This window comes from Ipomoea nil, unplaced genomic scaffold (assembly GCF_001879475.1).
Source record: "Ipomoea nil cultivar Tokyo-kokei standard unplaced genomic scaffold, Asagao_1.1 scaffold1509, whole genome shotgun sequence".
NCBI classification, from domain to species: domain Eukaryota; kingdom Viridiplantae; phylum Streptophyta; class Magnoliopsida; order Solanales; family Convolvulaceae; genus Ipomoea; species Ipomoea nil.
Window position 1 is genome coordinate 2,074,924 of NW_017617937.1, and position 24,823 is coordinate 2,099,746.

At 31.9% G+C, this 24,823-nt stretch overlaps 3 protein-coding genes and 1 non-coding gene across 7 annotated transcripts; 2 read left to right on the forward strand and 2 right to left on the reverse strand.

Moving 5' to 3' along the window:
• On the forward strand, positions 1-74 carry TRNAN-GUU. The gene has a single exon. It is a non-coding gene; the product is annotated as a tRNA-Asn (tRNA).
• Positions 75-4,549: 4,475 nt separating this feature from the next.
• On the forward strand, positions 4,550-5,107 carry LOC109188837. Its single transcript, XM_019339473.1, has one exon. It carries the CDS (start codon positions 4,550-4,552, stop codon positions 5,105-5,107), a length of 558 nt encoding a protein of 185 aa, XP_019195018.1.
• A 259-nt stretch (positions 5,108-5,366) lies between these two features.
• On the reverse strand, positions 5,367-8,781 carry LOC109188780 (ACT domain-containing protein ACR1-like). 4 transcript variants are annotated; one of them, XM_019339398.1, is made up of 8 exons: positions 8,688-8,781; positions 8,280-8,353; positions 8,132-8,177; positions 7,412-7,526; positions 7,142-7,209; positions 6,374-7,030; positions 5,950-6,054; positions 5,367-5,880 (listed from the first exon to the last, which is right to left on the reverse strand). In XM_019339398.1, the coding sequence occupies exons 2-8, from the start codon at positions 8,348-8,350 to the stop codon at positions 5,521-5,523; spliced, it is 1,422 nt and encodes a 473-aa protein (XP_019194943.1). In that variant the 5' UTR covers positions 8,351-8,353; positions 8,688-8,781; the 3' UTR covers positions 5,367-5,520. The 4 variants fall into 4 exon arrangements, with proteins under 4 accessions (XP_019194943.1, XP_019194942.1, XP_019194944.1 ...); XM_019339397.1 differs by having other exon boundaries at positions 8,280-8,379; positions 8,688-8,704; XM_019339396.1 differs by having other exon boundaries at positions 5,369-5,880; positions 8,280-8,397; positions 8,688-8,758.
• A 6,382-nt stretch (positions 8,782-15,163) lies between these two features.
• On the reverse strand, positions 15,164-16,072 carry LOC109188789 (phytosulfokines-like). Its single transcript, XM_019339413.1, has 2 exons — positions 15,818-16,072; positions 15,164-15,681 (listed from the first exon to the last, which is right to left on the reverse strand). The coding sequence occupies exons 1-2, from the start codon at positions 15,947-15,949 to the stop codon at positions 15,565-15,567; spliced, it is 249 nt and encodes an 82-aa protein (XP_019194958.1). The 5' UTR covers positions 15,950-16,072; the 3' UTR covers positions 15,164-15,564.
• Between the last annotated feature and the right edge of the window lie 8,751 nt (positions 16,073-24,823).

Here is a 24,823-nt window from a genome sequence, read left to right on the forward strand (position 1 = left end):
GCTGGAATAGCTCAGTTGGTTAGAGCGTGTGGCTGTTAACCACAAGGTCGGAGGTTCAAGCCCTCCTTCTAGCGATTATGTTTTTATCTTTTGCACGAAAAAGTGGTCCATGGCATGGGGCGTTGGAAATTAGTGAAAGTTAGACAGCTCCATTACTGCAACGTGCTCACCCAGAAATTCAACGTCCATTATTATTGAAGTGCGTGCCAACATAAACATCCACGACGCAAAACATGTGGCCTAGTTGCAAGTTGCAACTGTTTCACATAAATGATCCATGTAAATTTTTGTTTATTTTAAGTACTAATCAATATATTACAATATAATATCTATTTATAAAATCGTCACTGGTACTTTTTCATTTTTCCTTGTTAAAATTCTCGGTGCACATCTTTGGGCATGGCCCTTATAGGTTCTACAGAACTTGTTTATAGTAAAGATCCACATGTTTGTAAAAAAAAATGATTCAGATCACTCGCATCTTAAGCTTTTGTCTAAATATTTACATAATAACTTGTGCTTATAAATTCTTGGGTAAGCTGCAAGCATATGCAGGTCCTCAAAAGGTATCCTTAGCTCATCAGTGTTATCGTTAATATTTGATAAACACTATCAATATGAAATGTAACATTTATATATAATCAGTCTTGAGTTGTTATCATTATTTGGGCACGCGGTTATTATTAACAAAAAATTGTATGAAATGACTTGAATTGTATAAAAATCCCAAAGAAGAAGAAGATAATATATTCCCATTATTGGAAATCATATTTTCTCTCTACTTGATTAAAATTTTAAAAATCCTCAAACCCTAATTAATTAATACTCGCACAATAAAATACATATGTGACTTCATGCAAGCAAGTTGCATAAAATAAGTTTGAGGTTTTCAAATATCTGGGGGATTTAAAAACAATATATTAGGGTTTGATGGAGTTAATTAATATATATCCTATACATTACAGCTATTGAAAGACCAAATTGCATTGCTATGCAACCTCTAATAATATTAAAAATGTAAATTTAAATAAAAATTAAATAAATATAAACACTACAATAATCAACAACTATTAATGATAATTAGACTTTTAAAACAAAAATGTAATAAACTGATATATTAATAAAATATTCAAAATAATTTTATTTTATTTTTTTCATTTTCAACTTATTGGCATCATAAACTAAAACAAAAAATTGTTTATCATATATTCATATTAGTTGTTTGAGTGTTTGACTAGTCAAACAAGCTAAAATTGGTCAAACAAATTAGACTTTGACTGATAAGCCATTTTACAAACACCACGCTATGTAATTAGTTACTTCCTATCAAACATCACCTCTCGAACCACAAAACCTTTGAATTGAATGAGGTTAGTTACATTGAGTTCAATTCAATAAATATCACTTACATACCTTCAACGGCCTCTTATGGGACATTTGGTTGGAAGGAATTACAATTCTATTTCCACTTAATTCCCACCCAATTTCGAAGTTAAGTAAATTCCTTCGTTTGATTAGAGGGAATTGCAGTTCCTTCATTTTCATGAAATTACAATCTCATGCTCCCACACCCCCCCCCCCCCCAGTATTTCAATTCCGTGATTTTTATGAAGAGAAAAAAAAAAAGAAGATAACATTGAGATAAAATTATCCATCTTTTTTTAATTAACATAAAATTGATGTCTAACATAACCCTATCGGTTGCATGAAAATTAATTACAATATGTCCAATAATTCAAGAGATACGGTAAATGAGTGGTATTTGAATATGTTCTTTTTTTTTTTCTCTTGAATATGCATATGGTTCCAAGAGATACTTAGCTAGCTTGTCATTTAATAATAATAATAATAATAATAATAATAATAATAATAATAATAATAATAATAATAATAATAATAATAAGGGAAAATTGTATTTTTCGTCCCTAAGTTATAGGATAATTGTAGAATTTGTCCCTGAGTGTTGGTCATGCTCAATTTTCGTCCCTAAGTTATCATTGGTGTTGCACTTTTCGTCCCTGAGTTATAGAGTAATTGTAGAATTTGTCCCCAAGTGTTGTTTATGCTCACTTTGCGTCCCTAAGTTATCATTTGCGTTGCACTTTTCGTCCCTGAGTTATACTAAAATTGCAATTTTCGTCCCTAATCACTACTACATAAATGGTATACTACTCACTTAATAGACAGATGTTTTTTAAATAACCACCGCCTTATATATTTTGTTATACTACGTCATTTAATAGACAACGGGTTTTTATATAACCGTCGTATATAACTTAATTAATTTTTTTTACGTCATACACTTTAAATAACCACCAGCGGTTTTTTTACACATACACGACAGTTTTCGAAGTGTCGCGCGTGTAAGTGACTGCCATTGTAAATATACACTTTCTACGACGGTTTTGGAAATCGTCGTGTATGTTAACTATATACGGTGGTTAAAAAACTGCCGTGTATGTCGTCAACTATATAGGTAGTTATTTAAACAACCGTCGTCTATTAAGTGACGTAGTATAAGTGTATAACACAATATATTAGACAACGGTTATTTAAAAAGTGACGTAGTATACCATTTATGTAGTAGTGATTATGGGCGAAATTTGTAATTTTAGTATAACTCAGGGACGAAAAGTGCAACGTCAATGATAACTTAGGGACGGAAAGTGAACATGACCAACACTTAGAGATGAATCCTACAATTACCTTATAACTCAGGGCCGAAAAGTGCAACGCCAATGATAACTTAGGGACAAAAAGTGAGCATGACCAACACTTAGGGACGAATTCTACAATTACCATATAACTTAGGGATGAAAAGTGCAATTTTCCCTAATAATAATAATAATAATAATAATAATAATAATAATAATAATAATAATAATAATAATAATATAGAACAAATATTACTTTGTAAAGAATCATGAGTGTTTTAAAATAATAATAATAAGTATGAGCATTTTGAACTTTATACTACTTATTCCCTTCAACTTCCATGTATACCAAACATTGGAATTGAAATTTCAAGTAATTCTATTCCTGCAAACCAAACACATGAATTTAAATTCTTATTTTATTTCCACATTATTCTTTCCCATGGAATTAAAATTCATTTCCATCATAATCCCTTCTATCCAACCAAAAACTACGATACCGTTAGTTGTATATATATATATATATATATATATATATATATATATATATATATGAGATAAAAATGCATAAGCCGAAGAATTCACATTATTAATAGGAATTTGAAGAAGATATATAACAACACAATAATAACAAATTTAGGGATGACAATTTACCTTTATCAAGTGATGAGTATATATTCCGCTCTCATCAATCCCGCACATGAGTTGACTTTGGATGTAAAACCAATCAACAAAATTATTAATCCTCAATGCATGGCCAACAAACTTCCAGGTCTGGTAGCCTCTGATGGCCCAAACCTAATGTGATATTACTAGCTAAAAGAAGAAAAGAAATTAAGAAATAAATTAAAATAGTGGCAGCCAATGAATCAAGGTTACTATTGAAAGGCGGCTGAAAGGAACATGTAATCTTCTTTCTTTGTTATTATATATAAAAGATAGGATTTGATATAGTCAGACTATTGAAGACATAATAGTTGGTGTCCAACCTCCAATCAGCACCAAATTAAAGGTCAATTAAGCCTCTGGCTGCTAGTTCACAGATAACAAGCAATCATGTTTCTGCCCAGGATACACTACGTACGTATTAAACAAATAATTATTTCATTTTAGAATATTATTGAGTAACGCTTGGAGAAATAAGATTTCAATAAACACATTGAAATTGGATCGAACCTAATGAAGCTTCAATTCAAATGGGTATAGTAATTGGTATCTAGAAGAATAAAGGGTTACTGTTAGTGCCTTCTTCTACGAGTAGATATGACTGCTATTCTGATTCAATTCTTTAACGTACTAAGTTGAAATATTAAAAAAAATTATAAAATTAGAGTTAATATAATTTTTTCTTGTTCTTATTTTTTGAACATATAAAAAACATAAATATATAGTTCAATTATTATATCTTTTTATTTTTTTTAGTTGTATATGTGTGGTGGGTTGTAAATTTGTAACCCGTTAGAATCCAGCATGAGTACAGAACGAAAAAATAATGATATTAATTAAAAGTGTGCAGAAATTGAAACGGAAGATTATTAAAACAACAAAGGAAATAATTGAAGCAACAAAATCAAAAGGTCAAACATGAGCAATTGACGTCAGCACATACATATAGAGGCAAGAGGGGCATTTAGCCGCCGTTATGGACAAACAACAATAACATAACCCATAGAAATTTTAGGTAATATTATATCATAGTCTAAACTATATCCGTAATGTAAGATACTTAAATTATTGTCCTTCTGATTTCCTAGAAGCTCCCTTCCTTTTACTTTATAAGTTTATATAACCATTTATCGTGCAATCTTTAAATTAATATAATATGTAGAAACAGATAGTAGTGCATACATCTTATATAATACCTAGAGTGAAAGACAAACTAATTAATAATTACTATGGAGTCACATTCATATGCTACTACTTCTTCTTCATCTTCTTCTTCCTCCTCGTATTATCCTGAAGGCAAAGGGAAAGGAGGAACCAAACCACAGCCTTCTTCATATGAATCCTCAAGATCAATCCATGGTAGAGTTCCGAAACACATGACTAATAAGCTCCCAATAGCTCCATTCCCACGAACACCACCCAAGATTTACAAGGTGGAAGCTGAGAAGTTTAAGGAAACTGTCCAAATGTTGACGACCGCGCCTGGGTTCCAATCCAACAACCCAGCTAGGCGTTTGCAGGAAGTGGCTCCTCCTCCTCTCAATCTCAAGCCCAGAAAATGTAGTCATAATAATAATGCGTTGAGTGAACACCAGATAATCAGATCCGAAACAACGCTACATGAGGGAGCTCGAGACATCCCTCCGATTCTATCGCCCGGTTTTTCGGGTGACGGGTTTAGTCAACTCTGGGCGTTTAGCCCGATTGGGTTCGGGCCTCTCTCGCCTTCTTCCCTTGCACACTGGGCATCCATTCTTCCCAGCCCTGGAACACTGTCGTCCCTATAGGCAAGTGTGGTTGCGGGTTTTCCTCTTCGTTCATATTAAATATCATGTTTTTTTTTTTTTTTTTTTTAAGGTTTCCAAGCAGTTAGATTGGTTATGTTTTGTTATTATGATAGTTGTTGGCAAAGCTGATTTAATCACATGGGGAGATTATGAATTAAGATGATTTATAATCCATATGATTAAATAACCTTTACCAAATTACTACTACTTTCTTTATGTTTGCATGGCGACGCATGATAGAATGTAACAAGACAGGACCACTAATAAAAGTTCCACTGTTTTACTTGAACATAATATTACACCTCTAAACGTGTTTAACGTGTACTAAAAATATAATTATCCTATGCTGTAAAGCTATTTACATGGGATATATATACGCTAATTAATTACAGATAGAAGCCGATATGTTGCATTTAGTATTTTATGGGTCTGAAATAGTGGCTGGAGAATTTCTCAACCTGTGCCCATATCAATCCTCCTAGCGAAAACCCAGGTTTTCCACCACTGGACGAGGTTGTCTGACTAAGCCTGCCGGATGACTTATTGTGAACCACCAGAACAGTACCGCCGATTATTTCTTTTCTCAGGGATTCTAATGTTTCTGGTTTGACAGTCTGCCCTGAGGAATCTTTTAAATAGAATGTGCCTACTGCCCTGTCGCCTCGGGTTCCAATCTCGGCCATGGTTATGGACAGACCGTTCTCACGGAACACCCTTGTGATGTCTGATAATAGGCCTAATCGGTTCTGTGTGCAAACGTCTAGTCTCAAACCCTGAAGATATAATATATAGTTAATATTCAGTCACCATAGAACTAAAAGGTTGAATAAATGGAAACTTACATGAGAAATTCTCCTCTCCGTTGCTGCAATCAGACATTGAGTCAGTCTGTGCCTTTCAATTTCGGAATTCAGAGTCCATCCATCCTTGTGCCTTATATAATATTCCTGATGTTTTTAGGCATGCATATACACAATTATAAAGTATATTTAAAAAATAAATTCGACTATTAACATAAGAGAGGGACAACTCCAGCTAAGTTAGTTAGATTGTTGGACTTATTAGTAACTACAAAGTTATAAATTTGACTCTCAAAATGAGCGGTCTATTGGTTTTCTTAGGTTGAGCTTGCCAGCTCTGAGAAACCTAAGCTGGTTTTCTTTGTTAGCTAGGGTTATAAGACAGCGTTTACTCAGTACACACCATCTGGTAGTGACTGATTTAGGTTTTCCTTTGTCACCCAACTATGAACATAAGAGCTTTTACCTGGAAGGATTTGGAGTCATGGGAGCTAATGGAAGCATGGAAAACAACATAATGCATGTCTGTTAGAGCACAGATGGTGTCAAACAGCAACTTGGGTCGGTCTCCACTTCTTATGGTAACTATGGAGTAGCCTCTCTCTTCACAGTTCTCAATTTTTATGTATGTTTCACTGGTGCAGCTTCTTTTCCTGTAACACCTTCCATCATCGTCACCGTTATTACCACTATCAGGAGCAGAACAGCATTGCTCGTAGTGGCTGTCCCCGGCTAGCAACTGGTGCAGCCGCCTCTCGGTATGCGTCTGCCCAGACCCGGCCTCCGACAGCCTCACACTCCTGCTCCCCCCACTGCAGTGATGGGCGTCGAGGACGTTCTCTAGCTGGGACAGAAGGTGTGGCAGCTGGGAGGGGTCGGTGGAGTGGTCGTCCACGTAGAGAATGCAGGCTGCTCGGGCGTTGTGCGTCCACGCCACGGCTGCAGAAATGTGGCATCCCGTCTCTGCAAGCACGGCTGATATCTCAGACATGAGTCCTGGTCGGTCTGCTGTGGTCATTTCCAGGGCCGTGTGGTTTGTCAAGACGTGCCAGGGCCTAACATCTCGGCCGATACAGGGCCCGTCCCGGTCCTCCCTCGACCCCATTTTACTTTCACCAATGGACTGTTCCACAAATAATTAAGCATTTCGATATGATCACATACAATGTAATTCTCTGAGGTTTTTACTTTTTATTAGGACATGGCAGAAAAAAACAGACAACAACATACGAACCTGTTGAATGTAACGGATAAGTCTTTCGTCAGTAATTTTGCAGCCCAGTCTGTCCTTCACGTGGAATACTGCCACCCAAAATTATTTCGGCCAAGTTAGTCAGGGTGGTGAATTAGAAGGGTTTACTCAGTGCAGACTATCCTATAATGCTGTGAGTTTCCCTTGTCAAACACAAACTAGTTATACAGATAAGCTAGACAAGTAGTATTTCATGTTTTTGAAAAATCCTTTTGTTCATACATAAAAGAAAGAGAGAGAACTAACACCAACCATCCATTAACCAACCACCATCAGAGCAAATATAAGACTTGGAAATGAGGAGATCAAGATCTGTCAAAACTTGGACCATCTCCAGCAATATCCCATGCTTATTTGCACTGTCAACCTGCCACCATAAAACAACCCAAATGAAAATGATGATTTCCTATCTCGTTTCTTCTCAACTAACCCTTAATTAATTTAATAGAGACTATACATGCATTTACATTTATATATTATATATATGCTCAACACCCCACATAAGAAATGCAATCATTCACTCTAGGGCCCCCAAGAAAAGGACAGGAACTAGGTAAATGCTCATTGCTTAATCAACAAGTACCAAGTAGTAAAAATTAATAAATAATATATATATATATATATATATATATATATATATATATATATATATATATATATATATAAAATACAACAAGGTTAAGACAACGGGTGCATACTCAGCTCCCATCTGGCAAATATTAATTAAGGTTGATGAATATATGCACAGTAGAGTGCCACTATTACAATGCAAACACCCTCAACTTGCTTAGTTGTTTTCAGTTTCAGCAAAAACTCAGAAACATATATACAAACTAAAATGAGCTGTTAACTTAGAGATCTTTGGCGTCATCCGTCCACCAATATTGACCATATGTATTATTATCTTAGAGAAAAAAAACAATTTAAAAAAAAAAAACTTGGAAAAGCATAAACAAAGAAACAGATAGAGACCTTCACAAGCGTGCAGTCTGGGCATGTATCATTGTCAATGCAAACCCTGAAATTAAGTCCAGAAAACCATGACTAACAGTTGACGATTATTGATTTAATTAGTTGCAGAAATTAATTAATGATGTTTTTAATTTGAATGAAAATTAACCTGGGAGGGTGGATTCTTTCTATGAGTGATTCCACTGCCGGATCAACATACGGCTTGTAACCAATCTCCATTTCCTCAGATTATAGAGCTTCAGATGTTGCTATCCAACCCAGGCCAGAACCAGAAATATTAATATGAATGAATTGAACATAGCAGCTATATATGGAGCATGAAACAATTATGGCATCATTTGCTATTGAATCGGAGAAAGAAAGATGGATGCTTTAGCTAAAAGAGATATCAAAAGTAGCAGCTAATTATTATAACAGTCTTAAATTTCAATGTCGTCCCAATTCAAATCTTTCATACTTTCTTGAAAAACCAAAGAAAAAATTTATTTCTGGGGGATGAATATTAATAAATTAAACCAAACAAAAACTGGGATTTTTTTCACGTAGAAATGATTACCTAGCCGGGAAGAAAGCAGCTTTGGCTTTGCAGAGAAGAAGCTAATTAAGTTTGGGTCTTGAAACTTCTTTGTTAGCAGAGAGACAGAGAGAGAGAGAATAGGAAACCCGAGAGAACGACAGAACAGATATATATAGAATTCTATAGTCAAACCATTATTAATTCTTTATATTTATATAATGATCTGTCAGTGGAGTAATGGAGTGAGTTATCCTGGTGTAAATATGCATCAGCAATCATTATAAACATGTACCTAAATCTTAAGATATTGTTAATGACTCCGAAGTTAAATGATTAATCATAGGATATGTCCAAATATGTGGACAGGAGTGATTAGGATAGGTGGGAAGGGATGCAGCCGCCGTGAAATGTGGCAAACGCAGGCGGGGTTAAATGTGACGTGGCGAAACGATTTGGCATATGGCTGGCTAGTTGCGGCGGCTCGCAGTTTCGCGAAGGGACCGCGTGGCAAGAATCTGTGTCGGTATGCACGTGGTGCATGTTTGGTGTCGTGTCGTATACTCGTATCCGTGTTTTTGGGCTGAATTGTCGGGTTGAGAATTTGGATCGGATCGACGACTTTCTTCTGGTTTGGGCCAGTAATTTCCGATTCAATCCATCTCATTCTCAAAAGGCGAAATATTTTGGTTCTTAGAGCTTTCTGTTTCATAAAATTATAGAAAGACAAATCATAATAACTTAATGACCTCTTAGATAGGAGGATTAGTATATAATGTTCAGAATAAGATCATTATATTAGGTGAAATACTACAACTCTCAAGACTCAATCATAAATCTTCATTCTCAATTTACAACATAAATATCAACCGAGCAACTTTGGTCTTTGGATAATCTCGATTTGAGATTTGTCGCGTAGGTTGCTGATGTCTCTATGTTACAACAACCTGTATTTACGTATGGTGCTTATCAAAACGTGGTTTAATAACTAATTCTTTTTAGTATCTTGATTTGCAAGCAAAAGAAAATTTGATGAGTTTGAAAGAGCCTGTGAGCGAGAAGATGAAGAACAATGTTTTCAAGAAAGATAAATACGAAAAAAAAAAAAAAAAGACAATACTGAATTCTCTTCCCCCAAAAATTGAATACTCCTCCACATGGAGTTTTTTTTTTCATTAATAATGGTAGAAGGCAAATTTCTTATGATCTATGTATGTAACAATTTTTCTCATTATTTAATTTTATTTTATACACATTGTAGTTTCATTACAACACCAATATGATATCATTTTAATTCAACTATAGCTTAATTTCATTTGACAATTTATACTCAATATGTGAGATTTATTATTCAATTGTATTTTATACACAATATAATTTCATTAAAACATCACCAAAAACAAAATAAAAAATAAAACTCAACGCGCCGCATAACGTAACAAACATAATGACTCACATTTCTTTTTATTAAAGGAAGTGGCGTTGTTTTAACCATTGGTTATGTAAATCATGATTCACTGTATAATGATTGATAGTCTAATAAATAGTCTAATAAAAAGATTGTTGTAACATATTTGGATTGAAATGTTGATGGACTGGTAGGCCTGGGACCTGGGTTATAGTACTGGTTTGGTGGAGTCTAGATGAATAAATGATGGCTAGAATTGGGCTAACCTTCATGGATGTAGAAAGCCCATATTCCTAATTGGATCCCCATAAGTTATGTATTTTTGCATAATAATCCAATAATATTACTCCCAAAAGAAAAACATAGTGCCATAAACAATAAACAATAATATATACAAATTAAAGGTATGGAAGTGGAACTCTGATTACTACGGAGAAAATTCTACTCCTGAATAATAGTTCGCTAGTTATACAGAAGAGGTAAATCACAATGGACTTGACTAATAAGTTTTTTACGTAAATTAAATTCATAACATTTAAGTACACAAGAATTATACTTCACTCACTTTGTCACCTCTTTTAAGAAAAAGAATGTCTGATCTGGTCTAGGAATTAGGCTGCGATGCACCACCACCAATTGTATCCAGTCTCCACTCACCAACCCACATTTTGTCCATCTAAACTCAAAATCTATTTCTTTATGTTATATTAGTGGTGACAAAATCTTGGGGAATCACAATTCATTCTTAATCTAATTGTTGAATGTTAAATAATGTTAGTTCACATATGTGCACGTGAACTTGACTTGCAATAACATTAATATTTTGAACATCCACCAACTACCAAAAGTTCATGCTAGAAATTTATATACATTATCTGATCTTCCGTATTCAATTTGTAGACCACATTGGAGTCATCCATTGAATATTACTTTGCATACTGCCGACAATTATAAATTGGTACGATTCTCTCTCTCTTAAATCATCAAATTAAATTGACAAATGAAAAAAATTTACAACCACTATTCACAAGTGTAGAAAGATTACATACGATAAGCTCAACCAAAAGGGAATGTATACTCATTTTATTTTTACTTATTACATGTCAATTGATTGTTAGTCGAACGGCTACATTTTTAATTTCTCACTTCTAATCACATGAATTTGATAACATTTTCAGTATTGATGCATAACTATGAAAATTACCACTATAGTGCACAACTTTAATTTTTCCTACATTTAATTTGTCATTTCGGGGATCAGTGAAAAATCCATTGACGACATCCCATCGGTTTTGTCATATGGCTAGCAAAAATTGCACATTCTAAAAGAGTACAGTTTGTCATGTGAATAAATATTTTTACACATAAACTTTGATATGATTACTTACAAATTTTGTGACAAATCCTTGTGGGGTTCCACCAAAATAACCAAAGGTAGTCATGCACTTATAACAAGAATGAAGCAATGTTGAAAATGCCACCAAAGTTTAATTTGTGGCCAATAACTAACTCATCTTCTTCTTTTTTTTTGTCTAACAAATTAATTATGGTTGTGTGACAAGAGAGTATAAATCTTTTTAGCTCCCTCATATTACATATATAACCAAATTATGCCTGCCACAACCGTACCCCAACTAAATTGATAAGATAATTAATTTAATAACAAGGATATAAGTTCAACTCCTAACGAGGCGGTCTAGTAGCCTTCTTGATTTGAGTATGTCTGTTATGAACAACTAAAACTGATTTACCACTTTATAACCTTTTACATCACAAGAAATGATTACCGCTCACACTCTCAAATAGTAATTGCCCGTTTCCTTTGTCACTAAAAAAAAAAAAAATCACTTATTTTCGCATGCATCAAGAAAATATTTGATTCTCTTTGTAATCATTCTCAATTCGCCACACCACTCCAACCCTCGTAGAAACAAACCATCCAACATATATCTAATAAAAGCAAATGCAGACATAGAGATGATGAAATGCATACATGAGTGCCGGCCCTCACAAGGTGATACATACTATACATACAGATATCCCGATTCCGACGGAATTGAATTAATTATATTCAAAATTTAATTTAGCACGCAATTAAGCAGTGAAAGGACAGCGGCCCTATATATGTGGCGATAACCTACGGCGTGCATACATATGGTCATGTGAAAAACGTCTGTACGTGCTTCATGCGTAAGCATCATGCAATAAATAATCACGAGGGTACGTGTATGATTATGCTGCGCCAGAAAATATCGATCGAATGGGGCCGGCGACGTCTCAGATCAGTAGTTCGTTCATAAAAACCGCCGTAACTCCCCACCGTCTTTACGGGTGTCTGCCATATTACGGCGTTGCTGATCGATGAATGGCGGTCTACTGGTCCCTGGACCCCGCCCCGGCTTGTATTATGTATTTATAATGTATGTTGCATATATTATATGTATATGCAGCAGGCTCAACCGCCAACTACCACGCCGTACCCGGCCATAAGCCTGTCGCTCTCCTTGTAGTGGCGCTGTTTACTGTAATTAATCAACGTACTGCCTGCTGCACTTTAATTTGCGCTATGTGATAGCGTAAATGGAACTGGGAGTTACGATTACGCTATGAATGATGTGAACAAGTAAAAGAGGGTGTTCGATTGGTTGGTCAGTCGGTCAGTCGGTCTACCGGGTAACGATTGAGCGGTCCAAGGAAATGTTGTATTACAAGTAACAAGTTACAAGAGAAGTAGATTGCAATGTAGGGTAAATCATGGTGTGATGTTAGAGATTACTGAATATAACAAGTGAGGGGGAAGACCCTCCTATTTATACTAAGTAAGTCAGCTATACATTTAATGCCTCCACATGCAAGTGGCCTAACATGGTGCACTCTTGTTGGCTTGGTCAAATAGTCCCCGCGGCTACATGTAGGTTGACTGTCCAAGGTAACAGAGCTGTTATTACTTCAAGTTGTCCGCCGCCCTACTTGCATACGTTAGTGGGCTTCCTTTACTTGTAGTGTAAGCTAAACTTTCCAACTTGCGGTGTGCGTCGCACTGTAGGTCGACAGGGTGACCTACGACGAACCGATCGAGTGGTGCTCCGTTGCGATGATTCCAAGAATGATCTAAGAACATTTTCGTCTATCACGAACCAGGTCAATACTAGCGGTACAATAAGTAATTTGACTCCATATAGGGGTTCTTAGTTTATATATGTCCATTTTGCTAATTGAGAAATTGTGGTGGCAAATGTCTACCTATTACATCATATTATCTGTTATTTTATTTTATTTTTGAATCCTTTATCTCATTAAAATGTTATCATTTTTTCCACCTCTACTAAACATCCAATATAATTAATCATTGTTATGCAAATTTTAATTAAAGATTATCTTATTATTAGAGATGTAGATAATTTTATTTATATTTAAAAATAAAGTTCCATACAGATTAAAACGAACTAAAATTAAAAAAAAAAATTATATTCATAGAAAAAATTAATCATGATGATTAACATTTTAAACTTTCAATTTATTTGTGTTTGTAAATTTTGTAACAGTTAGCATATTTTAATTTTTTTTTTAAAATATATGTGACCTAGTTTATTTAAATAAAAAACATTAGCAAAATTTTAAATAATTATATTTTAAAGTAAAAATTAAATATTTTAATTATTAAAAAACTATAAATACGAATAAATAAACATTTTAAATTTTAATTGTTATTATTAATATTTTATCAATATAAATTATTTTTAGAATATAAGTTTATTTTAATTTATATGAAAATTTATTTTTAAAAATATAAATAAAATTCTCCACACTTCTCATAATAATATAATCTTTAATTAAAATTTACAAAATGATAAATATTTGATGTCGGGTAGAGGTGGATAAAATGATAGCACTTTGTCAATCATGATATATATATATATATATATATATATATATATATATATATATATATATATATATATATATATATATATATATATATATATATATATATATATATATATATATATATATATATATATAGAAGAGCGCTCATATGCGGCGGGGTCTTACGGTGCGGCGGTGCGGTCAAATTCCAGAATACACCAACAATGTTAACAATATGCACCAACAGTGTAATAAAAACACACCCCAATGAAATGTAATAAAACATCACAAAATACACCACAGACTCAAAAAAAAACACCATATAACTCACCACCCCCAATAGTGTATTTCCGAACAGTGTATGGTGTTTTTACTCACACCTAATGGTGTGTGTTTGGTGATGCAGGGCTCTGTTTACTCTGTTTTGTGTGGTGTATTTCCTAACGTTGATGGTGCATATTTGGTGAACTATTGGTGTTGCCGCACCGTAAAAAATAATCGCACCGTAAGACACTGCCGCACCTGAACCCGCCTATATATATATATATATATATATATATATATATATATATATATATATATATATATATAACACAAAAAGTTCAACAGAACTAACATCAAATTAAATAACTTGTACATCACATGTTACATCAACTTAAAAATTAAACTTTCAAATTTGACTTGGAGTTTAACACTGTACTTTGATATACTTCCTTTGTCTATCTTATCTTGTCCATCTTATCTGTCTTATTTTCTATTTATTGGTCAAATTAACTCTTTCTTCTTTATTTTTTTTAAGTATTTTTTTTATTTATTTTTGAATTTGATTTTTTTGTGTGTAATAGTACTTTTAGTATAGATTCTAAATATATAAATTTTGTAAATTAATACAAAACTTAATATTATAAAAAATTGAATTAAAAATAACTTCAGTCAAGTCTTATCAATCGAACTAGACAAATAAAATGTTAAGGAGGGAGTATTATTTTAATTACTATCATCGCCACATGCATTATTGATTTATTTATTAAGTTTGTAGATAAAGACATTTTTCTACACAATATTCCTTGACCAGGCCACCACATGTTCATGAGATAAGATTTTCATTTACGAGGTTCATTTAGATGAGTTGACAAGTTCAATAACTAAACGTAAGCTAAGCTAGTCAGTTATGATTCTGCTCATCTGAACATTATTTGTAATCTTATCTTATTTTATAGTATTGCACAAGAAAAAGTGAAAGTAGGTATATAAACATTCTCCATACTTATTATATAATATAAGCTAACTATTACATAGCAACCAGATTTACCAATCATACATCCTCAAATAATGATTTCGATTTTTCGTATATATATAAGAAAATTGAATCAAACTTAACGTAAGGCCAGTACAATCTGGGCACGATCAAAAACTGAAACAGAAGCTTTTGAACACACATTCAAGGCGATTATAAGTAGTAATTTAACTGAGTGGTTACATATCACATATGCATGAGCTGAGATATATATATATATATATAGCAGACGCCCCACCATATTCATAGAAAAAAACACATAATTAAGAAACAGATCAAATAATAAACACTGTTTCTTAATCAGTGGTTAAGGTATGATATGATCTCCAGGCCGGCCTGCGTGAATTTTAAGGTTTGTTTTCCTTCTGCGTGTAGATGTAGTCAAGGTGAGCCGCCAGAGTCCTCCGCATCAGACACTCTTCTTCCCCAACCCCTTTGCAGCTCTCCTCTTTCTCAATCATCACCTGCACGTACCAAACCACCAAAATGAAATTAAAGTTCAATACGAAAGCACGCATAAACTCGTAGTTTAACTATCAGTTTAGTTGAAACAGAACACATCTTTCAATTTAGTAACACGGAAAGTATCATTATACACACCTGGTGTTGGGTTTTGTTGAGGGTGGTGGCCTCATGAGACTCGGGGAGAGGGCGAGAAGCAGAGGATAGTGTGAAGAGGAGGAGGAGCGCTACGATGAAAAAGGTGGTAGTGGTTTTGGAGGGAGACATCATGTTTGGCCTGGGTAGCTACAAGCTAATTAAGGTTGTAATCTGCGGCGATGGAGGATGTTGTTGGGTGTTTTGTTGTAAGGATCGGAGTGGTGGTGTTTGTGTATCTGCGAGTTGGTGTGTGGTGAGATGGGGGAATTTATAGCGAGGAATTATAGATAGGTCCGGGCTATGGTGCCGTGTGAACCAGGAGACGAGTAAACGAGAAACTTTCATTGAATTTAGAAGACAAGAATATTAAACCGCTAGTGGTTGACGTAACCGCAGGATGTCGATGGCTACCTAGGAAAGTTTGAGTTTTTTTTTTTTTTTTTTTTTTTTTTTTTTTAATAATTATTTTTATGTTTAGTACTCAAGTTCGGGTTGATGAGAATCACATTTTGGTAAGATTCTTTTTTCCAGGTGAATGAAAATCTATTAAATTTATTTAACGTATTTATCATTTTTGGCATCAAACTAAAATTTTCTTATAAATATAAGAAATTTGTCTTCTCCCACAATTACACATTGTTTATTAAAAAAAAATGTACATTCTGGTACGCAGTTAAAGATTTTTGTAATTTAATTTGTAATATGATTCATTACATAACGATGGAATACTTGTGTGTCTGTGTATATATTGAGTATGTTATAAAAAACTTGATTATTTTAACTTTTGGATACTTAATTAATTTGATGACTTTGTGATCTTTTTATACATACATATTGTTTTTTATTTTGAAAATTCTTGTTACAAACAATAATTTTTTGAAATATGATTTATTAATTTACAAGTAATTTTATTAAAATTCCAATTAATTGTTATGTTTATTTAAATATTCGTATATTAAAATGATATATTAGAGATTATAAAAATTTTCCTAGTGAATTGAAGTTTAAACAAATCAAACATGTTAATTAATTTTTTCCAGTACAATTATTTTCATCAAACATATTTCTTAAAAACATTTTCTTAAAAATTTAAAGAATGAGAAAGTACCAAATGATTAATCTTTGCTCTAATGGATATATAGACTATAATCTTTAACAAGGATCACAATAGAAAGTTGTTAGCTAGGATTATAAGGCAAGACAATTAGCCTATATAATTGGAATTGTAAGTTAGTTTTTCACATTTAGGATTAGGTTGCTTTTTAAAAATAAACTCAAACTTAACTAGTCCAGAGGAATAATGCTGGTCAACACAACTTTCTGAAACTTATAACTGCCAAACTAGTTGAGCTACGGCTACCATAGCTAATTGGATATATTATTGTTGTCCTTCAATCTTGTGTTTTGGAGCATCTTTCATCACTTATCACTTGTACTAGTTTGTATTGTTCAACTTATTTGACGGAAACCATCTACACCACCCTAATTAGAGCATATTCCTTGTCTCATTATACTTGATCAGGGGATTGAGTGAATCAAGGGATGATGTAGTAAGGAGGGAATAATGGTGTTTATTTAGAGTGTGGAGGGCCTAGCGGATTATTGACAAATGTACGTCATCGATTCAATCTTGGCCATACACGTGTCTCCCACTATCGGGATGTCATCGATCTTCACACAACTAACTAGAACATCATGATTTTTAGTATATGAAATCTGAGTAGCTTGGGTAGTTGGTGCTTGTGTTGTTAAGTTGGAGGTTGTGGGTTTGAACCTTCTAGCAGTACCTCTTTTGTTTAATTTGCTTCCTCATTCTTTCCTTAGCAATAAAAATGGACACCTAATTTGAACTAACATTTCCCCAATAAAATGGGTCTCCAAGGTCTCATGTCCTCATCATCAATACTAACTTTTACAATAAAATGGCCCCTGGAATTCTATGTCCTCATCAATAATAATATAACTTTTATTTTGTTATGACAAGAAAAACTCACAACTATTACTTGAGGGTATGCACCGAACAAATTTGAATCTTGTATAATAGTTTACTAATCAAACATGAAAAGTAACCCACAAAGAATAATAGTCTTAACACGGAGATGGTAGACGGCACATACATCTAGAAAGTATGACACTGTTTTGCATGTTATTAAAAGGTTGTAATTCTTAATTCCGCAGGCAGGACAGGGAAATCGAGTATTTTTATGTGTCAATTGTAGACCAGCTAGTTTTTACGTGTGAGGTACTATATATATACACAATTTGATAGCATTTATATGTGTCAGAAAATGTAGCCGTTTAAATTGAATTGAACATTTTTTTTTTGTTCTTTTGCAATGGTTGACCTTTTCCGTGTAGACATGTAGTATCCCATTTGGATATATTGCAGATCATCATGGGATTGCAAGGAATTTAATTTCCTGGATATCCGCCATCAAACTTCAATTTGATTACTATACACTTCGTGATGATTGATACAAATATTTAAAAGTATATGTTACTCACCAATTGGATATGAATGAGATGGGCATATATTGTGCACTAGGGTGCGCACTGCATTGTGTGCGCCCCGATGCAAAACGACGTCGTTTCATATTATTATTATTTTTTGAAATTTTGCTACCTAGTGTTGGCGGTTAATTTTTCTTAAAAAAAAAAATCATGTTAAAAAATGTACATAATTGTATAAACAAATACACATAATTATATACATGAAAGTACATAATTGTATAAACAAATACACATAATTGTATAAACAAATACACATAACTCTATAAAAAAAATACACATAATTGTATAAACAAATACACATAATTGTATTAAAAAAAAACACATAATCAAGTCAACTCCCTACTAACTTATAATTGGGAGGCGCGACGGCTATCAGAGGGGGGTTGCTTTTATTGTGGAAATTCCGTTTTCTTTACGATTCATATTAGAGCACAAAAAGATATTAAAATCTCAAAATTTACGATCAATTCATTTAATATTTCCTTTTTTAGAGGACAATTTCTCACATTTAAATTATGTATTAGATATACTAATACCCTACCCCCCTCATCTGGAAATCTTGGTTCAAACTCTTCACTATTTGGTGAAAGACGCTTCTTCTTTGCATCTCTTACGATTCTTTCTCCACGAGTATTGCAATTTTAATATTTTCATTACTCCAAAGAAGTCTAGTTCCCCTTTTTCAAAGATAAATCAAAGATTTTTCTTCTTCTTATATAACTCTTATGTATGTGAATACAAGGTTGCAAAAATCGCTAGGCGCCCTCTAGGCGCCTGGGGACCGCCTAGGGCGCCTAGAGCGATTAATCGGCGTCTAGGCCCGATTTTTGCAACAGTGTGTGAATACGAATCCATTTTTTTATTTCTCCGTAACCAATCGACGCACAATGCTATGTGCGCCGTGGTGAAGGGTATAACGATTGAATGAGATGGCATAAGGTTTTTCTAACTTAATCAGCTGAAGTTTCTGGTTGATTCCTAAGAACATAGGTATCTTAAAATCAATAAGGGGGTGTTTTGTCACTCTTTGAGGTCTTTCCTGACATGCTAGATATAGTTTTGGTGTGTACTTTGCTAGCCTTTGAAGTCCTACTTTGTACAAAACGCTAACATTTGCTACTAACTGTGGCCCTGTTTGGTAAAAAATTGGCCTATAGGTCAATTTTGACTTATTTGACCACTATTAATTGTTCGATTTAGTTAAAATATCAATATAAGTATTTGGTTAATTAGCTTTTTACAACTCCAAAATGCTAAAATTTAAAAAGCTACTCCAAACAATTTTTTCATAAAAGAAATACAGCTAACAATCATTTACCAAACAAAGTCAATATCTTTTGCCGTAATGTAAGTACTTTATCCTAATAATTTATATCACTTAAGGCTAGCAAATACAGTAATGGATCGGAGGTTGAATCCATCAATTCATCATCAAATAGTGAACAATTTGTAAATTTCACTATAATTCTTCTCTAAAATTGATAAAGAATTATGATCAATTCAATTCTTGTACATGTACTTAGAAACATAATTTATGTTCAAGAATTGTTAGGTTAAAGCCTTTACTTTATAATCTAGCAGAAATGATAGATACAACAAAACAACCATTCAATCTGGCCGGTCTAAAACTAACATTATTATTGCTCCTTAAATTAGTCCCAAGAAATAGACTAAAAAAATGTTACAAATTCTAAAAACGTACAGTGCAATCATATTATATTTATTTAGTACAATAGTTCGGCACAAAAGCACAAAATCTAGTAGATTAGGACATTCTTTTAGGAGTATATATTTTACTAAAGTTGACCCGCAAGCAAAGGGCTAGAAAGCCAATGTGAAATGAATGAAATTAGTGTTGGACATTCTGAAATTTTTAAATGGTCAGAATTAAAATAAAAAGAAAAAGGGACAATGTTTGAAAAGAGTAACATGCATAGAATGATTCCTACTCGCTCGTAACAATTTCATTTTCAGTCATTTATTATTGTGACATTGTGATATTTAGTTACTTAAAAAAAAAAAAAATTGTATCATTACATGTATTCTTAACTTTTATTTGTTAGTAAGTTTTGTGTGACACCGTCTCACGTGAGACGTATGATACTTTTTAAATAAAATTTAATACTTTTTTTTTATAAAATTATAAAACGTATTACATTTTAACTAAAAAGTATTGCACATCTTACATTGGACAATCTTATACAAGACTTATTCTTATTTGTTTGCCACAAGACTTATACAACAATTTTATTATTAGTTATTCTTATTTTTATATACAGGACTTACAATTAGTTATCTGTTTAAATTTTATCGTATCACTGCTAAATAATTTACTCGTATAGAATTTTATCGTTCGATTAAAATAGTTTATAAGAGAATGAGAGAAATTACATGTTAGGGTAAGAGTTTAAAAAATCATATGTTAGTAAAAAAAAAAAAAAAAAAAAAAAAAAATCAAAAGTTATTCTTGTCAAAGAAGGGCAGCTTTCGGCTCAAAAGCACATATTAATTGCAATTTGCAACTTACAGATAACAAAAAGTAAGAATGAGGAGGTAAAAAAAAAAAGGGAAAATACTATATTAATAAGAGCCTTTCAAAAAAAAAACTATATTAATAAGAGTTAAAGAGAATTAGACTTATAATGGATAGAAAAAGTGATGGTTAAATTTTTTTTTAATTAAATGAATGACTCAGATTAATTAAATTTTAATTTTTTTTTTAGATTTTTTAATTTATTCTTAATTATATGATTATCCGTTAACTTTTTCGTTTTATCATCTCCGTAAATTTTTGTTAGTTAACTTACTCATTGATTTCAATAAGAAAGGTCTTAGGTTTGAACCACATCCCAATCAAAGTTGGCATAATTAGTACTCTATTTTACTTTTATTAAATTAAATAATAATTTAGTAGCTACAACAAAAAATAATACATATACATTTCTTTAATTTAGAATGATGTGTCTACAATTCCTTTATTCAAAAAAAATTATTCATTATCAATAAATTAAATAAGAGAAATAATTTCATTAGTTATATATATATTGTCTTTATTTTTCTCCAATATAAAAATTCTTTACATTCAAATTCATCAATTGATTATATTCGCTACATTGTCCCTATAATGTTTTTATTCAAAAAAAAAAATTATTCATTATCAATAAATTAATTAAGAGAAATAATTTCATTAGTTATATTGTCTTTATTTTTCTCCAATGTAAAAATTCTTTACATTCAAATTCATCAATTAATTATATTCACTACATATTGTCTATTATCTTTTTTTTGTGCACTATTTTATAATTAAATATCAAAGTTATAATACAAAATAATGCTATATATTTATTTACCAAGTATTTTATTAATACCATGAAAAAATTAAAAAAAAAAAAAACATAATAAAGCTAATCATATTAACTACTTGAGGGATTTGTTGACAAAGAAAGTATTTAAACCACACAACAAATTGAAGTGGGAAGCTATCTCGCAATGCCCTTATTTAGCATGCAATCAGCAGCTAGCGGTTAGCGTTAGCGGATTTGACCAGCGAATTATATCAACGGTTGGTAAAAAGATATTTGAAAAAATTAGCTGTTTAAATTAACATGTAAAATGACTTAAGGGTATACATATATTTAATAATAATAATAATAATAATTATTATTATTATTATTATTATTATTATTATTATTGTTTTTAAAAAATAAAAATAATAGTAATTTAATAAAAGAAATAAAATTAAAAAAAAAAACATATGGGAAGCCGAAGGTTCGGCAGTTCTTACTCCTTAGTTTTGTCACTTTTCCCACATTGGTGGGAAAAGTGGCATGGGAGCCTTAGGCTCCTATTCTTATAAAATGAGCCTTAAGGCTCCAATTTAAAAATAAAAAATTCCATTCGTTGATGGGCAAGCAGTGAGCCAGCGAAACTAGCTCTTGTTATTTGAGGAGTCAAAATGGCTCTACCGTTTTAACTCTTTTTAAAAAAAAAAAAAAATATATAGAGGTGTTTTGGGGAAATCATTCACAAAAACACTAAGTGAAAACATTGTAAATTGCAATGTTTGTATTTTCAGTGGCTTGGAACAAATTGTTTCTTCAAACTGTTGAATAACCAAATATTTTCTTTAGCATTTTGATCTATGGGTTACATCATATTTACTAATCGTCCAATATCTTTGGGTTACATTATAATTAAAAAATTTAAATTTTTACTACTTCATCTAAATTCTGAAATTAGGAATTTCTTTATCCATAATAATTTATTCAACAATAATGGTTGATACTGGTAATGTTGATTCATTCATTAATCTTGTATATATGTGCACTCATTAAGTATATTAGAACCCTTTGCAACAAAAATACTTGATTACTATTTAAAAAAAAGTTTAGTAATAATTACAATGAATCTCATATATTACATTGTATTCATATACTATGAATTACATATTTAAATAAATAAATTGGACATTAAATTACTTATGCATGAACTTCTCATATATAATATGTTGCATTGATATACTTTCAAATATTATTATAAACTTTGGGCATGCATTAACTCATTCGCGCAATGCGCGTGTAAAACTAGTGTACAAATAAGTCATTAAACTATTTGAAGATAACAATTAAGCTATCGAATTCGAATAAGCTCTAAATTTATCCATGAACCTGAAAAAAAAACATTTAACATTTTTAGCAGATTAACGACATGTTTGTGCTGATTGAATTGCCATATATATATATATATATATATATATATATATATATATATATATATATATATATATATATATATATATATAACTAGTTCTTCATTTGTGAAGAAGTGATGATGGATCTTTGAGAAAAAATAAGAAAGAAAAAGGGAAAAAAAAAATGTTGGGTCCATATATTTCTTTCACTTCAAATGACATTTTTGACTTTTGGTCTGCCTTAAATTTCTTCTGTTTCTTGTTCTGATGCATCAATTGCTTACTGGATTGCCTCAATTTCAATCCGAAATCTCTTTTCCAATAAATCATCTAGAAAGTGACAAGAAAACCCCACTTTTTTTCTTCTTCTTTTTAAAAAGTTTATTCTTTAGAACCATAAACTTCTCTTGCAATCTCATCATGAATCCCACTAAAGCTATATTATGCTTTGGAATAGGGGTGAAGATTTCCCAACAAATATATAAAAAAAATTCTTACTTCTCAAAAGATAATACTCTCTCCGTTTCATTTTATGTGTCTGATTCAATTAACGAGGCTTGACTAGAATTATTTTTAATTCAATTTTTTATAAGAGTTAATTTTTAAAATGGTCATCCGACTAGGGCCTTTTTCCAAATTGGTTCTTTGACTTTTAATTGCACCCAAAGTGGTCCTCTGACTATTGAATTTTAAGTCAAAATGGTCCTCCATTAGCTTTGGTGTCAAGTGGGTGTTAAAATGAAGGACAAAAGAGATAATTTATATTGTTTGTTGTTTAGACCTTTGACCAGCTCTTTTTCTCAAAAAAAAAAAAAAAAAAAAAAAAAAAAAAAACTTTACCAGCTGATTTTTTCCCTGCGAAACAATTACCCCAAATCCCCAAATTAAACAATACACCTATTTTCTCCTTTTTCCAATGAAACGGTTCTGCCAAATTGCGACCGACATGAAACAATAAATCTATTTTTCCCTTTTCAAAACTGTCCTATTTATTAATTTTTTTTTCGTGTCGGTCGCAATTTGGTAGAATCGTTTCGTTGGGAAGAAGGGAAAAATAGGTTTATTGTTTAATTTGGGAATTTGGGGTAATTGTTTGGCGGTGAAGAAATCAGCTGGTCATGTTTTTTTTTTTTTTTTTTTTTTTTTAAATGGGTCAAAGGTCTAAACAACAAACAATATAAATTGTCCATTTTGCCCTTCATTTTAACACCCATTTAACATCAAAGCTAACGTAGGCCATTTTAGTTTAAAATTCAATAATCGGGGGACCACTTTGGATGCAATTAAAAGTCAAGTAACCAATTTGAGAAAAGGTCATAGTCGGAGGACATTTTAGAAATTAACTATTTTCATAATATTAAGTTTAGTATTAGTATACAAAATGTATATATTTAGAAACTACATTAAAAGTACTATTAAACACAAAAAATCAAATTTAAAAATAAATAAAATAAATAAACAAAGAATAAAGAGTTGATTTTACCAATAAATAGTAAATAGCATAGATAAATGTGACAGAGGGAGTAATATTATATGTATCAAATCTTAATTGAACTGATAATTATGTTACCAAAAAATTTTGAAACGTTAATTAATTTATACAAAGAAAGAAAAGAGAATTACCAAAAAAATAATAATAATAATAAAAAAATATAGGTCTCGTGACACCCACAAATTCAACAGTCAACAATGGATAAAGTTCTTTTGCAACATCTTACGTACAAAAGGTGTGATCCCAGTATGAGATCATTATAATAATATTATATGTATCAAATCTTATTTCAATTTATTAACTCAAAATAAGA

Coding starts and splice junctions, on each gene's coding strand:
- LOC109188780 (XM_019339398.1), bottom strand. CDS start 8,350: ATGGAGATTGGTTACAAGCCGTATGTTGATCCGGCAGTGGAATCACTC. Junction 7,031..7,141: donor TTATCCGTTACATTCAACAG/GTTCGTATGTTG, acceptor TTTGTGGAACAG/TCCATTGGTGAAAGTAAAAT. Junction 6,055..6,373: donor ATGACTCCAAATCCTTCCAG/GTAAAAGCTCTT, acceptor TAAAAACATCAG/GAATATTATATAAGGCACAA.
- LOC109188789 (XM_019339413.1), bottom strand. CDS start 15,949: ATGATGTCTCCCTCCAAAACCACTACCACCTTTTTCATCGTAGCGCTC. Junction 15,682..15,817: donor TCAACAAAACCCAACACCAG/GTGTGTATAATG, acceptor TGGTACGTGCAG/GTGATGATTGAGAAAGAGGA.
- LOC109188837 (XM_019339473.1), top strand. CDS start 4,550: ATGGAGTCACATTCATATGCTACTACTTCTTCTTCATCTTCTTCTTCC.